The 17,509-nt window shown below is 42.9% G+C and overlaps 1 protein-coding gene across 1 annotated transcript in view; it reads right to left on the reverse strand.

Moving 5' to 3' along the window:
• The window catches only part of f3a (coagulation factor III, tissue factor a), a 74,410-nt gene that overhangs the window by 39,436 nt on the left and 17,465 nt on the right, over positions 1-17,509 (reverse strand). The window contains exon 3 of the mRNA XM_077623779.1: positions 13,306-13,499. Within this exon, the coding sequence (XP_077479905.1) occupies positions 13,306-13,499 (194 nt within the window). The remainder of the gene's footprint in view (positions 1-13,305; positions 13,500-17,509) is intronic.

The following is a 17,509-nucleotide window of genomic DNA, read 5'->3' on the forward strand; positions in this document are numbered from 1 at the left end:
CAGGCATCTGCTGCAAAGGGACTGCTGATGGATAATGTAGTGCAGAGCTATGGCCTCCTCCACAACCTCCTCTTCCAGTTTTTTGAACAAGTGCTACCAGTCCATTCTTCCTCCCTGTCATTGATGGGGCTCCATCGGTTGTTATTCCAACAAAGCTCTTCCATGGCAAACCGGCATTCTCAATGGCATCACACAGCTGGTGAAATATTTCCTTAGCGGTGGTCTGGCCATGCATTGGAATTACTGTGAGCAACTCCTCCATCACTTCAAAATTGTCATCAACACCACGGACATATACTGCGAGCTGGGCAGTGTCTGTGATGTCTGTGGTCTCATCAAGAGCCACTGAATATACACTGAAACATTGTGCTTTCTCACAGAGTTGATCATAAATGTCACTTGACAGGTCAGAAATGCGCTCTGCCACGGTGTTGGCAGAAAGGCTGATGTTGTTGAACTGACTTTTCTTTTCTGGACAGACAAAATGTGCAGCCTGTAATATGCACTTTTTGATAAATTCACCTTCTGTGAATGGCTTTCCTGCTTAAGCAATCAACTCACAAACGGCGTAGCTAGCTTCGACTGCTGCATTACTGTCTTTGGTAGACTTCTTGAAGAAATCCTGTTGCCTCAGAAGACATGTTTTAAGACTGGCAACCTGGTTGGCTCTCTCATCTCCCTGGTATTTTTCGTACTCCTCAGCAAGACTCGTAGTATAATGACGTTTCAAGTTGTATTCCTTGTGCACCGCAACTTTTTCAGTGCAAATGAGACACTTCGGGGTGCCCCTGTGCTCAACAAAGAAATATTGCACTCCCCACTTTTCTTGAAACTGTCTGTGCTCATCACCGACCTTTCTCTTCACGGCAGGCTTTGAAAGAGACATATCTGGGGCTCTGTAATGTGTGTTTCCACTTGGAATGAGTCTCGGGTTGAATTTTAACTTTCAGTCGCATGTGCACTTTCGCTCTCCGATCATATTGTATTACGGCAGTTTTCTGAATTTCTCAAGTGTTCTCATGTTAACGCACTTACTGTTAAGTTTCAGTTTCACTCGCGGAAATGGCTACAGACACAGACAGGCTGGATCACGGATCATAGCGCCTCATTCAGTTCTATGCTGAGAGCAGCGGAGGACTGTGCGCGCTGAGCGGAGTGATTGGCTTCACGGCTTCTCCTCCGCCCAGCTGATTGGAGGAATGAATGAGTGAGTGAATGAGGCACTGGACAGCCCGGCCGATGTGCCGCCCTCCAGAGCCGTATACCTCACCGTGATTGGTTCATTCAGCTCCGAACACAACAAGTGTCATTCATATCAATCTTGCGGGCCACACGAACATTAATCTTTCATATTAAGACGGGGGCCGCAAATTATTGTCCCGGGGGCCGCAGTTGGCCCGCGGGCTGCGAGTTTGAGACCCCTGCTTTGAAGCGAGTCATGGCTGGTTCGAAAAATTAAAAAAAAGACCTGGAATACACTCGGTAATCCGACACGGGGAAGCGGCAAGTTCCAATTCGAAAGCCGCGGTGGAATTTATCAAGACATTTGCCTTGATTATCACCCAGGAAAGTTACAGCCCCCAGCAAGTTTTCAACTGCGTTGAAACTGGTCTTTTTTGGAAAAAGATGCCCAGGCAGAGGAGAAGGCATTAGCGGGGCACAAACCTATGAAGGACCGCTTAACGCTAGCGCTGTGTGCTAATGCCAGCGGTGACTGTAAAATTAAGCCGCTACTGGTGTACAATGCGGAGAACCCGCATGCCTTCAAAAGACACAACATCAAGAAAGAAAACCTACAACTGATGTGGCGCGCTAATTCTAAATCTTGGATTACGCGTCATTTATTCACAGAATGGGTTAATCTGTGCTTTGGTCCGGCAGTCAAAACGTATTTGACAGAGAAAAGCCTGCCAATGAAATGTCTTCTGGTCCTCGACAATGCCCCTGGTCATCATCCTGGTCTCGAAGAGGAAATTGTGGATGAATATAAATTCTTCAAGGTGCTCTATCTACCGCCCAACACCACGCCACTCCTCCAGCCAATGGACCAACAAGTGATTTCAAATTTTAAGAAATTGTACAAGAACTATTTATTCAAGAAATGCTTCGATGTGACAGATGACAGAGCTAACCCTTTGTGAATTTTGGAAAGAGCACTTTAATATTGTCCATTGCTTGAAAATTATTAACGATGCATGGCAGGGCGTCACACAACGAACTCTTAATTCAGCATGGAAAAAATTGTGGCCAGCTTCAGCTGAAAGAGACTTTGAAACAGAAGCCCCTGCTGCACATGATGAACTCGTGGATGATATCATGTCGCTTGGAAATTCCTTGGGGCTGGAGGTTGACGAGGCAGATGTGAATGACCCAATCGCCGAGCACCACAAAGAACTCATGACACAGGATTTAATCGACCTACAGGAGAGTCAACATTTGTTGCCAGAACTCAGTAGCGCTGAGGCGGTAGAAGAGGTGGGGCCCCTGGCTACAAAAGATATCAAAGACATGCGCGCAAAGTGGCAAGAGTTTTCGGATTTTGTTGAAAAGAGAAACCCTGACAAGCTGGCAAGTGGTCGCACGTTATTGTATTGTGATGGCATTTGTGCCCGTCATTTTCGAGACATTTTGAAGGGGAGGCAAATACAAACAGCTCTTGATGCGTTCGTTTTGAAGACTTCGGCGGAGCGTCCGGGTGGTGTCAACCCGTAGAACTAAGGTAAAAAAGATTAAAACAAAATTAGAATTCAGTTTTGTGTGAAGTTACATTAAACATTGAGTGTCTGTATATAGTTATCCAAATTAATTTAGATTAGTTTGTTCGTTTATGAGTGCCGTGGATAAAGCCCCCTGAAATCCCCTCCCCCTCCGCCTCCGTGTATGCCGCTGTGTCTCCACTCCGCGAAATGCGTCTAATTTTACTTCTATTAAACACATTTCATTACTATTAAACCACTCGTTATTTATTACTTTGTCAATATATGGCGAATTAGAAGAAATAAAACATTTTTTACAAATATTGGAGTAATATGAACCAACGAAAGAATAGAGATATGTTGACATTAGAAGCAATATGGCTGCCACAACATCTTAAACTTCTGGTAAGAAAATTGTATTTACTGTCATTAAAAGGCATCAGATTCTCATCAAGATAGACATTTCTTTTTTCAAATTGAATAATTAGATATTTTGCATTTACAAAGACAGGCATTCAGTGGTACCTTGAGATACAATATAAGGCATTCAATTCAATTCAATATGAGCTCAATGCGTTCCGGGACTGAGCTCGTATGTCGACTTACTTCTATCTCAAATCAACGTTTCCCATAGAAATGAACTAAAACAAATTAATAATATAATAATAATAATAATCGGACATAGGCCCTGTCCTCATTATCAACAACACAAAAAGCCTACTTGTCATCACACCCAGAAACTGCGTGTGACGAAATTGGTGGTGCTTCTCCACAAGCTGCGTTTACTCGTCAAAAGACCTAAATAAGTGCTAGTTACTGACTTGTAATTTGGCATTCTGCTGTTATGGATACAGGTCGCTTACCTCTCACTGTCTTTCACTTACCTTCAGTCAGCTAGTAGGAGGCAGATCACCACCCAAACATCTTTTCATATTACCGCAGAAGGGAATGTGTGTTATGTTACCACAAATTTAGATTTCTGATGGATGTGGGGAAAAAACTGTCCTTAAGCCTATTTGTCCGTGCTTTGTGGGACCTATAGCGTCTGCCAGAGGGCAGCAGCTGGAACAGAATGTGACTAGGGTGGTAAGGGTCCCCTATGATGTTCTTGGCTCTGCTGAGGTAACGAGGGCTGGCAATGTCTTCCAGTGAGGGCAGAGAGCAGCCGACAATCCTCTGGGCAGTGTTAATCACTTTCTGCATGGCCTTTTTGTCTGCCGCCGTGCTTCCAGCGTACCACACTGTGATGCCGTACGCCAGGATGCTCTCTACAGTGGTTCTATAGAAGGTTATCAGAAGCTTGGTGCCCAAGTTGTTCTTCCTAAGTACCCTGAGGAAATGGAGTCGTTTCTGAGCCTTCTTCACCACTGCTGTGATGTTTGTAGACCATGAGAGCTTATCCGTGACGTGGACCCCCAGGAATTTAAAGGACTGGACCCTGTCTACACATACTCCATTTATGAGGAGTGGGGCCAGATCTGTGCCGTGTTTGCGAAAGTGCAGGATTATTTCTTTAGTTTTCGTGGTGTTCAGTGTGAGATTGTTCACCGAGCACCACGAAGACAATTTGTTGACCTCATCTCTGTAAGCCGACTCATCCCCTCCTGAGATGAGTCCGACCACAGTGGTGTCGTCAGCGAATTTGATGATGGCGTTAGACTGGTGGGTGGGTGTACAGTCGTATGTGTACAGGGAATACAGAAGAGGACTCAGTACACAGCCTTGAGGGGAGCCAGTGCTCAGTGTAATGGAGGAAGAGAGGTGGGGACCAAGTCTAACAGTCTGTGGTCGGTTGGTCAAGAAGTTCTTTATCCAGCAGCAGATTGAAGAGGATAGTCCAAGGTGGGAGAGTTTGTCAGACAGAATGTCCGGTTTTATGGTGTTGAAGGCTGAACTATAGTCAATGAAGAGCATCCTCACGTAGTTCCCATGGTGTTCCAGGTTCCATGGTCGTTCCAACCCTATGAAAAAACACCAAAAAACAGGATATTGGAATGGAAAAACATTTTTATTTGTTCTAGTTTGCCATCTATTAACAGTAACAAATAACTAGTGGTTATGTTTAATAGTACTAAAATCAGATGGATTTTGCGGAGGGGAGAGAGACTTTTTGCATAGCAACGCGCTCGTGACATAACATAAACAAATTTAAATGAACTTGGGATACGATGTTACGAGCGCGTTGCCGTGCAAAAAGTCGCCCCTCCTCTCTCCCCCTCTCTCTCTGTCCGTCTCTCTCTCCCCATTCATGAAATCCGTCTAATTTTAGTACTATTACAAACATTTTAGTACTATTAAACCACTAGTTATTTGTTTTTTGTTAATAGATGCCAAATTAGAACAAATAAAAATGTTTTTCCAATCCAATATCCTGTTTTGGGTGTTTTTTCAGAGGGTTGGAACGAATTAATTTGTTTTTAGTTCATTTCTATGGGAAACGTTCATTTGTATCAAATTTTGTTTCATATCTCAAGGTAAATATTTGCTTGAAATTTTACTTGTACCTCAAATTACACCTATGTTGGGGCACTCGTATGTCGAGGTATTACTGTTTTAACTTCCTTATGATATTGACCCTAATAATGTGCTTTTGATTCATTCAGTATCTCAGAAATACCACTCGTGATGATTTTTCTTAAGATTTTCACTTCAAAGTAGTAAATTTGTACTCCCTATTAAAACCACGAATATGGAGGTGAAAATTGGGAGTCAAGGGGGCTATACGCGAGAAATTGTAAAATTAAGAAATTTCAAGGCAATTTTCAGGGTGCGGCTTATATGCCATTAAATACGGTAAAGTAAAAAGGAATGTATTAAGAAATATTAAAATGTAAAAAAAAGATAGAAAGGCTGTAAAACAAAAAGACAAATAAGAGCAGACAGAGCTACTGCCACTGGCTGCTGCCTGATGGGGCCAACTTGAAAAAAAAAATCATCCTGCCATTCCCGAAAATGCCTGTCGTTATCCATGTTTAATATGGCCGCTAACATCATGCCATGATTGAAAATGGCCACGGTCATCATGCCATGTTTTAAAATAGCCACCGTCATCATGCCATTTTTGAAAATGGCTGACATTATCATGCCATGTTTGTAAATGGCCGCCGTCATCATAATGCCATGCTTGACGACGACCGTCAGATATATACCCCGCTTGAGAACGGCCGCCCGAGCCCCACTCTTGGCCGTCGAAGTTCTGTGCACTCCACCTCTTCCTCCCCTCCGCCGCCGTTGAGCGGAAGGTGCAGTCCGACCGCCCTCATCGGCGACTTGGCGAGGGCCACCCAGCTGGGCATAGTGGCTACCCGTGCTTCCCCGCAGACCACCATGCAGAAGGCCATGATATATCGCCATTCGTGAACCACAGTAAGGGTTCGCCGACTAACTGTCTAGGGGAGCTCACACCAGGGCACAGCCCATGAAAAATCAAAAAGATAACTTGGGGCTCTGATGACTGGGTTCGTTGTTTGGTGGGAGTATTCTGTCATGATCGCCTCGGGTGCGTGGCGAGAGAGAACCCAGGATGTGACAGGCAGGAAAAAAAGGGGCAAAGAAAGTCCTGCTGTACAGCTTAATGTTTTCACGACAAAAATACTCATACAAAAACAATGAACACAGGAAGCAAAATGGGACTAAACTGGGAAAGAGGAAGAGACAGAAACATGAGGTACATGAGGTATATGAGGTACACGACACGAGGTAATACTCCCAAAAAAACGTCAACAAACACTTGCTTGCTGCTCTCTTGAGCTATTGAAGATAGCGTTTAAATACCCGGACAAGGGTTGTAATAAAAAAATAGAAACAGCTGGAAAGGGAAGCCAGGAAGGACACAAGTGGTGAAAAACACACAATCACCCAGCCATCATACAGAAGGAAAACACACACACAAACCTCCACCAAAACGTATTATTGTTGTTGTCCTCAGCTTCTCTCATATATATATATATATATATATATATATATATATATATATATATATATATATATATATATATGTATATATATGTAGGTATGTATATATATATATATATATATATATATATATATATATATATATATATATATATTTGTATATATATATATATATGTATATATGTATGTGTATATATATATATATATATATATACACACCGTGAAACCTCTATTTGAACGGCACCTCTAATAAAACGGCACCTTGGTGGAAGAATTGAAAAATAGAACGGCACCCTCTAATTGAACGGCACCTCGAATTGAAAGGCACCTTCTAATTGAACGGCACCTCAAATTGAACGTCACTACGAAGTTGGTCAGATGGTAAGTGCCTTCTTGCCGGGGATTCGTACTGTTGTCACATTAGTGATGCCAACAAGAAGCAATTGAAGAAGCTCCATGTTGATGTGGCCGTGTTTCCAGGAGGCTGCACCAAATTTATATAGGCCCCCGAGGTCTACTGGAATGCCCCATTCAAGGCCAAAGTCTGAGAATTCTACGAGAACTGCATGTTGCACGAGGAGAAGAGCTACATACACCAAATTCGGGAAAATGCGACAACAATGGAAGTTTATTTGAAATGGATTGTCGATGCTTGGGATCATCTGCCGAAGGATCTAATCATCAAGTCGTTCAAGGGATGCGGACTGACCAACGCTCTTGACGGCTCAAAGGATTGCCAGATCCATTGTTTCAGGTCAGACGGCCCGATTCAGACTGGTTTGCAACTTCTCCAGTGCGAGCCAATGCTGGCAACGATGAACGTGCACTCAATCAGAAAATCGACGCTGATGCGGAAGGTGATGTCAATTACGAGGACAGCTACAACAGCGATGTGTCACTTGATTTTCACCAGTGAATTTGTAATTACTTACCAGTAATCGCCTTGTATTTTTGTGCCTTTTGTTAAATAAATATGTATATGTTGCCTGGTTTCTCTTTTCATCCATAACATTTACCGAATCTTCTCAAAATTCTGACCAGCTAGTCAAAAACTATAGTGCCGCAGACACAGACACAGACACAGAGACAGAGACACACACACAGACACACACACACAGACACACACACACAGACACACAGACTCAGACACACACACACAGACACAGACACACAGACACAGACACACACACACAGACACACACACACAGACACACGCACAGACAGACAAACGCACAGACAAACGCACAGACAGACACACACACAGACACACACACACAGACACACACACACAGACACACACACACAGACACACACACAGACACACACAGACACACACACACAGACACACACACACAGACACACACACACAGACACACACACACAGACACACACACACAGACACACACACAGACAGACACAGACACACAGACACACACACAGACACACACACAGACACACACACAGACACACACACAGACACACAGACACATACACTGACACACACACAGACACACACAACAGGGCACAGGTAAAAGTCTAAAATGTAGTACAAAGTGGCTTGCCGCCATCTGGTGGACAAACATGGGTATTACGTCTCCCATAATAGCGGCCAACTATTTCACCGGTGCAGGGCACATTTTAACATGCTTTATTTATTTTAAGACACTCATAAATCATTTCCTTATAATTTTCTCTAATTTTTGTGTTTCCTCACATCTTTCACACTAAAGTGGGACACTGACCAATTTTAAAGGGTTTAGGGGTTTCAGGGGTGCTCAAACTTTTTTGCTCCAAGATATACTTTTCAAGGAGCCAACGTTGCGCCATCTACCATTTTTTCTGGGGCCCTGACAGAGCTCATCAGTTATGTATATGCTGATGATATACCTCATGCAGCAGGACCCCAAATAGTGTAGGCAGGTTGTAATCATGCTTGAACTCGCGATGGCACTGTTTCACAGCTCAGGTCCAACATCTTATCTCATCTCATTTTCTGAACAGCTTTATCCTCATTAGGGTCGTGGGGGGTGCTGGAGCCTATCCCAGCTGACTCCGGGCCACAGGCAGGGGACACCCTGAATCGGTGGCCAGCCGATCGCAGGGCACATGGAGACGGACAACCATCCACACTTACACCCATACCTAGGGGCAATTTAGAGTGTCCAATCAGCCTACCATGCATGTTTTTGGAATGTGGGAGGAAACCGGAGTACTCGGAGGAAACTCACGCAGGCCCGGAGAGAACATGCAAATTCCACACAGATGGACATGACCTGGATTTGAACCCAGGACCCCAGAGCTGTGAGACCGACGCACTAACCACTCACCCTACCGGCCGCCCTCAGTTCCAATATAATTTTTTTTTTTACTTGATCAAATCTTAGTGTCATACGATCTACCAATCGTACCTTAGAGATCGACTGGTAGCTCGCGATCGACGTATTGAGCACCCCTGGTTAGTTGGTAGTTGTGTGAAGACCGTGGAACAAAATAGAAATTTACATATAAAGCACACCTCTACTTCCGAAATTTTCAAGTTACAAAAAAAAGGAACCAATTGATTTCATAAGTTGAGGTATGACTATATACGTGTGTATATGTATACTATATATACCGTATTTATGCGCATATAAGCCGCCTGCGCATATAAACCGCACCCATAAAACGGTTGAATTTTATAATTCTCGCGTATAAGCCGCCCCCTGATTGTCAGAGCACGTTTAGCTACGGTAAAATGGCGACGCCCTGAGCGAGTGACTGGCATGAGTGAGTTTTTTCACATTTTATGCAAGATACGTTTTTTGTTTTCCTTGAATTATATTCATAGACGTCAAAATACATTTTGTTTAGCGTTTTATCTGTTTATCTTTTCTCTATTTTTTAATAAATGACGGTATCGGCCGCATTGTCTTGCGTCATAACGTCATCGTGTCATGGCGTCGTCAACTTGCAGTTTTGTGCATGTCGTATTTTTATGCGCATATAACCTGTACCCTCGTTTGAGCCATAATTTTTTTGTCCGACAAAAGTGGCTTACATGCGAATAAATACGGTATATATATACCGTAAAACCTCTATTTCAACGGCATGCCGTTCTATTTTTCAAACTTTCCCCCGTAGTGCCGTTCAATTAGAGGTGCCATTCAATTTATCGACTAGCTGGTCAGAATTTTGAGAAGATGCAGTAAATGTTATGGATGAAAAGAGAAACCAGGTAACATATACATATTTATTTAACAAAAGGCACAAATACAAGGCAATTACTGGTAAGTAATTACAAATTCACTGGTGAAAATCAAGTGACACGTCGCTGTTGTAGCTGTCCTCGTCATTCACATCACCTTCCGCATCAGCGACGAGTGTCTGAGTGAGTTCACGTTTATCATCGCCAGCATTGGCTCGCGCTTGCTGGAGAAGTTGCAAACCAGTCTGACCTGAAACAATGGATCTGGCAGTCCTTCGAGCCGTCGAGAGCGTTGGTCAGTCCACATCCCTTGAACGACTTGATGTTAGATCCTTCGGCAGATGATCCAGAGCATTAACAATCAATTTCAAATAAACTTCCATTGTTGGTGCTCGCACGTTGCCGAATTTGGTGTAGCTCTTCTCGCCGTGCAACATCCAGTTCTCATAGAACTGTCGGACTTTGGCCTTGAATGGGGCGTTCGAGTAGACCTCGAGGGCATGTATAAATTTGGTGCAGCCTCCTGGAACCACGGCCACATCAATATGGAGCTTCTTCAATTGCTTCTTGGTGGCATCGCTAATGTGACAACAGTATGAATCCCAGGCAAGAATGAGCTTGCCATCTGACCACCTTCTCAGGTTGAGAAAAACCTCAATTTCACCGGCATGTCGCTCTATTTTTCAAACTTTGTCCCGTAGTGCCGTTCAATTAGAGCAGGGGTCGGGAACCTTTTTGACGGAGAGAGCCATAAACAATTAATATTTTCAAATGTTATTCCTTGAGAGCCATACTCAAAATTTAAAAGGAAAAATACACTAAAATGTGTGCCATTTGTAGTAATGTCACCACTTTTAAAGTACAAACGTTCTGAGATCTTTTGACAATATTGTCGCACTGTTGCTAATCAATGATAACCAATGGGAGTATGCATGCAGAAGAATCTAATGGAAAAAATGTTTAAAGCCGCATTAGAAGTAGTGTCGTCGCCACAATGATCACATAACGCTCCTACTGATGCATTCAGGACTAAGCTCTCAACAGCGGTTACCATATTTTACTTCACATTTTAGCGGAGACCCGTATGCACCTATCAAAACAGCCACATATGGCTCCCGAGCCATAGGTTCCCTACCCATGAATTAGAGCAGGGGTCACCAAACTACGGCCCGCGGGCCGGATACGGCCCGACGGCACATTTGGACCGGCCCTCTGAACAATACCAGAGCCGCTATCGGATTATTATTATTATTATTATTATTATTTTTTTGGGATGCGGCCCGCCGGCACATTTGGACCGGCCCTCTGAACAATACCAGAGACGCTATCGGATTTTTTTTTTTTTTTTTTTTTTTGGGGGGGGGGGATGCGGCCCGCCAGCACATTTGGACCGGCCCTCTGAACAATACCAGAGACGCTATCGGATTTTTTTTCCTATTTGGCCTCGAAGACTGGGACGTTTTAATCTTGTGTTTGGTTCATTGCACCCCTGCTGAGCCCACAAATCATCCCAGTGAAGCGGGGCTTCGCATTGCTTCTTTGGTGACACGCGTGGGGAGAGTGTTTCCCTTTGATGCATGCGGGCACGTCCACCGTTGCATGCACGAGCAGTGTTACCGAGACATCTGGACGATCGCAGGTGAGGGCGGAGCCCTGGGACCATCGCGGACTATTCAAGCATATTAAAACTGCAACCTGTTTGAGAACGGAATAATGGCGAAAAAGTTAGGTGAGAGAAAAATTGATTCAGAATGCAGGGTATTTAACCTGGAGTGGACAAACGATTATTTTTTGTTCAATGCAAAGAAAAGGCTGTTTGTCTCATTTGTCAAGAGACGGTGGCGGTATTCAAAGAATACAATCTTTGCCGACACTATGAATCCCGTCACAAAGACAAGTACGATAGATTGCAAGGCCAAATACGAGCAGACAAACTCTCAAAGCGAAAAAGTGGACTACTATCTCAGCAGAACCAGGCATCCGTTCGGGCCAGCTTTTGGGTTGCTAAATTGATAGCAAGCAGCGGTAAGCCTTTCACTGACGGAGAGTTTGTTAAGAAATGTATGGATACTGTCGCGGAGGAGGTGTGTCCCGAGAAGAAAGATGCATCTAATGCCGTAAGTCTGTCGGTGAGTACAATGACCAGACGCGTTGGAGAAATCGGGAGTAATGTATATGCCCAGCTGCAGCAGAAGACGAAATAATTTGACTTTTTTTCATTAGCACTGGATGAAAGCACGGACGTGCAAGACACAGCGCAACTGCTCATTTTTATTCGTGGAGTTAGCGCAAACTTTGAGATTTGCGAGGATCTGGCAGCCCTCCAAAGTCTCAAAGGGACTACAACGGGAGAGGATATTTTTGACAAAGTGTGCCAAACCATGGAGAAGTTGGACCTGGACTGGTCAAAGCTAGCTAGCATCACGACTGACGGGGCTCCTAGCATGGTGGCCGAAACTCGCGGTCTAATAATGGGACGCATGAACCGGGAGTTGGAAAAAAGGGGTCTCACCGCCCCGCTACGAGTCCACTGCCAAATTCACCACCAAGCACTGTGCTGCTAAATGTTGACGTGGGATTCTGTAATGACGGTTGTGGTGTCGTGCATAAACTTCAGAGCAAAGGGAGAAGATTGTGCATGGCACAACAGAAAGTTAATGTTCCATGGCTTTTTTTTCTATGAAGAACCCAGAGAGTTATTTAGTTATTATTTATTTCATAAATAGTGTTATTTATTTCCAGTTTTTTCTGTGAAGAACTCAGAGAGGGTTATTTAGTTATTTATTTCATTAATAGTGTTATTATATGTTTCCTGACTTTTTTTCTGTAAAGAACCTGGAAAGGGTTATTTGGTTATGTGTGGCTTTCTGGAAAACAATAAAAAAAAATTAAGCTCCCCTACGATCGTCACACTTTTTCTGTTACAAACTGACACCGGCCCCCCATCAGAGAAGGGAAAAGTTATGTGGCCCTCACAAGAAAAAGTTTGGGGACCCCTGAATTAGAGGGTGCTGTTTTATTAGAGCTGCCGCTCAAAGAGGTTTTACGGTGTGTGTGTGTGTATATATATATATGTATATATATTCACACATATATATATATATATATATATATATGTGTGTGTATATGTGTGTATATGTGTGTATGTGTGTGTATGTGTGTATGTGTGTGTATGTGTGTATGTGTGTGTGTATGTGTGTATGTGTGTGTATGTGTGTATATGTGTGTGTATGTGTGTGTATGTGTGTGTATGTGTGTATGTGTGTGTATGTGTGTATGTGTGTATGTGTGTGTGTATGTGTGTGTGTGTGTGTATGTGTGTGTATGTGTGTGTGTATGTGTGTATGTGTGTGTGTGTGTGTATGTGTGTGTGTGTATGTGTGTGTGTGTGTATGTATGTATGTATGTATATATACATATATATATATATATATATATATATATATATATATATATATATATATATATATATATATATATATATATATATATATATATTTTTTAACTTACTATCATTGAATGGGCAGAATTGTGATGAGCTTGTGTAGGGGAACTCCACTATGTCAGAAGCTGCTCCCAGTGGGGGTTCAGAAAGGACATCAGCAACATAGCAGGCATTTAAATCCGTCAGTGAACCAGTCAGATCACACATAGTTGTTGAGATACGTATGCAATTAGAGTTCCTCTGTTTGTCCTTGGAGACCCTGCAGCAAGTTTCACACACAATCCATGACACAGATATAATTTGTTTGTTTCATTTATTTGGGGGCCAGGTACATTTTAATGACTATTCATCATTAGTTTTGTTTTCTTTCAATAAATTGATTCACCAATTCTGTTCCTAACTTCCTAAGAATATTTAGACGCAGGTGTGGCGTTGGAGTCTGGTTTGGTGGCTTCGGTATTTTTTCCCAGCTTTTTGCAAATGATGTAGTTCTGTTGGCTTCATCGGGCTGCAATCTCCCATCTCTCATTGAAACAATTCACAACCGAGTATGAAGCGGTCGGAATGAGAATCAGCATATCCAAATCCAAAATCATGGTGGCATGCTCTTTCTGGGTCAGGGATCAGTACCTTTCCTAAGGAGAAGCCGAAAGGTGAAGCTCTATATTTACGGGTCGCTCACACCCTCTATTATCCCATCTATGGTCACGAGCTGTGGGTCGTGACCGAAAAAACAAAATCCCGGATATAAGCGGCTGAAATTAGTTTCCTCCACAGCTTCTCCGGACTCTCCCTGGATGACAAGGTAAGAGGCTCGGTCGTGCGGGAGTGGCTCGGAGTAAGAGCTGCTGCTCCTCCAGATCGAAAGGAGCCAGATGAGTTTGCTTGGGCATCTGATTAGGATGCCTCCTGGTCGACCTAGGAGACGCTAGGGAGACTGTCTCCCGGCAGGCCCAGGAACGCCCTGGGATCTTCCCGGAAGAACTGGATGTGGTGGCTAGGGAGAAGGAAGTCTGGGCTTGCCTGCTGAAGCTGCACCCCTACGACCTAACCTCAGATAAGCGGAAGAAGATGAATATGAATTAATGTGTGTGACAGGCAAAATAAAACCTTGTTGGAAAAAATATAAACAAAATTCCCATTACAATCACCAAAAGTTATGGTAAGTGTTGCCATTTTCGGCATAAATGATTGAACATTTTAAGACCACAAATTGTGCCTTTATTTTTTTTCACGTTGTAAAATTTTGACTTTGTCTCATACCATGTTTGAAATTGACTGTTGTGAAATAAATAGGGTTGTTGAGTATCGCTACAGAGAATCACTCGCTCAATTCTACCGACCCCCTTTTTGAAGGAGAACAAAGAATATTTCCATCTCCCAAAGTTCACATTGTTTAGTCTTTTAAATTGCGATAATTGCCCAAAAAATCTCAAGTAGATATTAATTTTACTCATCAATTCTGTCATATTAGCTATTAGCTGCAGGGGCTGACAGGGAGACGTCTCTTTCACTGCTAAGCCAAAAGGAGATGTTCCAGGTTTAAAAGAGCAAAACATCAATGAACCTGGCTGATGACCCTGCAGCTGACCCGTGGACACCGGAGGTGTGAAAGGCAGCAATGCCAAGCAGGAAAAAACATCTACCTGTAAATCAACATTGTCTCGATTAATTTCAAAAGTGCAAAATGAGGAATGAATGTGTTGATGGTAGTTCCGCCACGAACAAGTGCTTTGATGCCTTAAAGCAGGGGTGTCAAACTCATTTGGCATCGTGGGCCACATACGGCCTAGGGAGATGTCGAGTGGGCCGGACCATTAAAATTATACCATGCTCTGCTATAAATAACCAAAATATCATGTCTTTCCTTTGTTTTGGTGTAAAGAAGCACGAGAACATTAGGAAAATATTGAAATTTAATGAACTATCCTTTTACAAAACATTTCATGAAACACCTCATATTTCCTTAGACAAATGTGCAATTTACTTTTATCATTCACAAAAATGCATTGCAACTGATCCCACTGATTGTACAAAGGCACAAAACTTTAATTGGTACTGAAAAATATAGTAATGCACTTTAAGATTAAATGAGACTTTTAAAGAAAGGAATTGTTAAACCACTTAAACATACACATATAAAATCTAAATGTAATCCCTGCGTGCACCTTACAAACTAAGGAGAGTGATTTTAAATGTGTAATGAAGAAAGTGTCTGTCTCAGTGATGCGGCTTGTCTTCTACTCTGATGGAAAGAGTGCGCCCCTTAGCGGATAATCCATGAATTGCACTGAATTAAAAATATGAATTCCATGTCTTTTATGCATTTTTTCCACTTTCAAATTATCCTGCGGGCCTGATCGAACCTCCTTGGGGGCCGGTTCCGGCCCGCGGGCCGTATGTTTGACACCGCTGCCTTAAAGGGACGCAAAGACATATATAAATGACACGTCTGACTGACAAAAAAAATCTGACAGAAACAAAATACTTGTCATATTCAAATAGAATGTTCGTGTCGATTTTCTTCATTATGTTCGTGAATATTTTCAGTGATGTTCTTTTTCTCGAAAAATGTCAATTTCAAACTGAAATTCTTGCAAAGAGATATGTCGGTTTTCTATTACTTTACATCTGAGCACCAGAAAACTCCTTATAGTGACATGATTAATGCTATGGCAGAACCGTCCATTGAACAGGTAATCATCCAAAAATCCAATAAATTAAAAAAGGTTGGAAAAGGAACTGCAGATTAAGTCCATAGAACCTGCACATAAATGATATTAATAACTTTCAGCCCACCTTGTATTTTCTGTACCGCTTATCCTCAAAAGGGAAATGGGTGGTGATGGAGCCTATCCCAGCCTAATATGGGCAGCAGGCAAGGGACACCCTGAATTGGTTGCCAACCAATTGCTGGGCAAAATGAGATGAACAACAATTCATAGTCACCTAAATTACACTAGGAATAATTTAGCATGTTCAACCAGACTCCAATGCATGTTTTTGGAATATGGGAAGAAACCGGAGTACCCAGACAAAAGCCACGATTTTCCAGGGAGAACATGCAAACTCCACACAGGAAGGCCTGAACCCACCAGGTTTTAAAAACTCGTTCTAAACACACTGCTATATGAATCTCATCTCATTTTCTGAACCGCTTTATCCTCACTAGGGTTGCGGGGGGTTCTGGAGCCTATCCCAGCTAGCGGGGGGGACACTGAATTGGTGGCCAGCCAATAGCAGGGCACAAGGAGACAAACAACCATTCACGCTCATACTCATATCTAGGGGCAATTTAGAGTGTCCAATCAGCCTACCATGCATGTCTTTGGAATGTGGGAGGAGGAACCCGGAGTACCTGGAGAAAACCCATGCAGGCCCGGGAGAACATGCAAACTCCACACAGGTGGATCGACCTGGATTTGAACCCAGGACTCCAGAGCTGTGAGGCCAACGCGCTAACCACTCACACACCGGACCGCCCCACCACCATATTCTTGAATTAAATTAATAAAAATGCCTCTACTGTCAAAGGCAATCATCGTTGGATCGATTTTTCTCCAAATGTAACGTAATTTTTAATTGTGAATTTACATGAGTTTGCCCGTATGTTTACCCAGCAGCCAACAGTTGTCCTCCTCCTTAGCAAATGTTTTTGCATGTCTTATTAAATTTAATGTCTAAATAAATAATGTTCTGATTTTTTAATTCTTTATGTTGTATTTCATATAAAATTAGTATACATTGATCAATTTTAAAGGACTTGGGGGGTTAGTATTGGGGATTTTACAATGCTTTCAATGAATTTGAGATTTGAAACTTAAAATGCTCTCTATTTACAAAAAAAATCCAAGTTAAGAAACCACTTTTCATTCATTCATTCATTTTCTGAGCCACTTATCCTCACAAAGGTCGCGGGGTGTGCTGGAGCTTATCCCAGCTGGCCAGAGGCAGGGGACACCCTGAATCGGTGGCAAACCAATCGCAGGGCACAAGGAGACAACCATTCACGGAGACATTCATACCTAGGGGCAATTTAGAGTGTTCAACTAGCCAACCATGCATGTTTTTGGAATGGTGGAGGAAACAGCAGTATCCAGATAAATCCCATGGAAGCCCGGGGAGAACATGCAAACTCCACACAGGGGGACCGACCTGGGTTTGAACCCAAGACCCCAGAACTGTAAGGCTGACGTGCTAACAACTCATCCGCCGGGCCGCTTACGAAACCACTTCTGGAACGAATCAATTGGTTAAGTAGAGGTACCA

This window comes from Stigmatopora argus, chromosome 17, assembly GCF_051989625.1.
Source record: "Stigmatopora argus isolate UIUO_Sarg chromosome 17, RoL_Sarg_1.0, whole genome shotgun sequence".
NCBI lineage: Eukaryota > Metazoa > Chordata > Actinopteri > Syngnathiformes > Syngnathidae > Stigmatopora > Stigmatopora argus.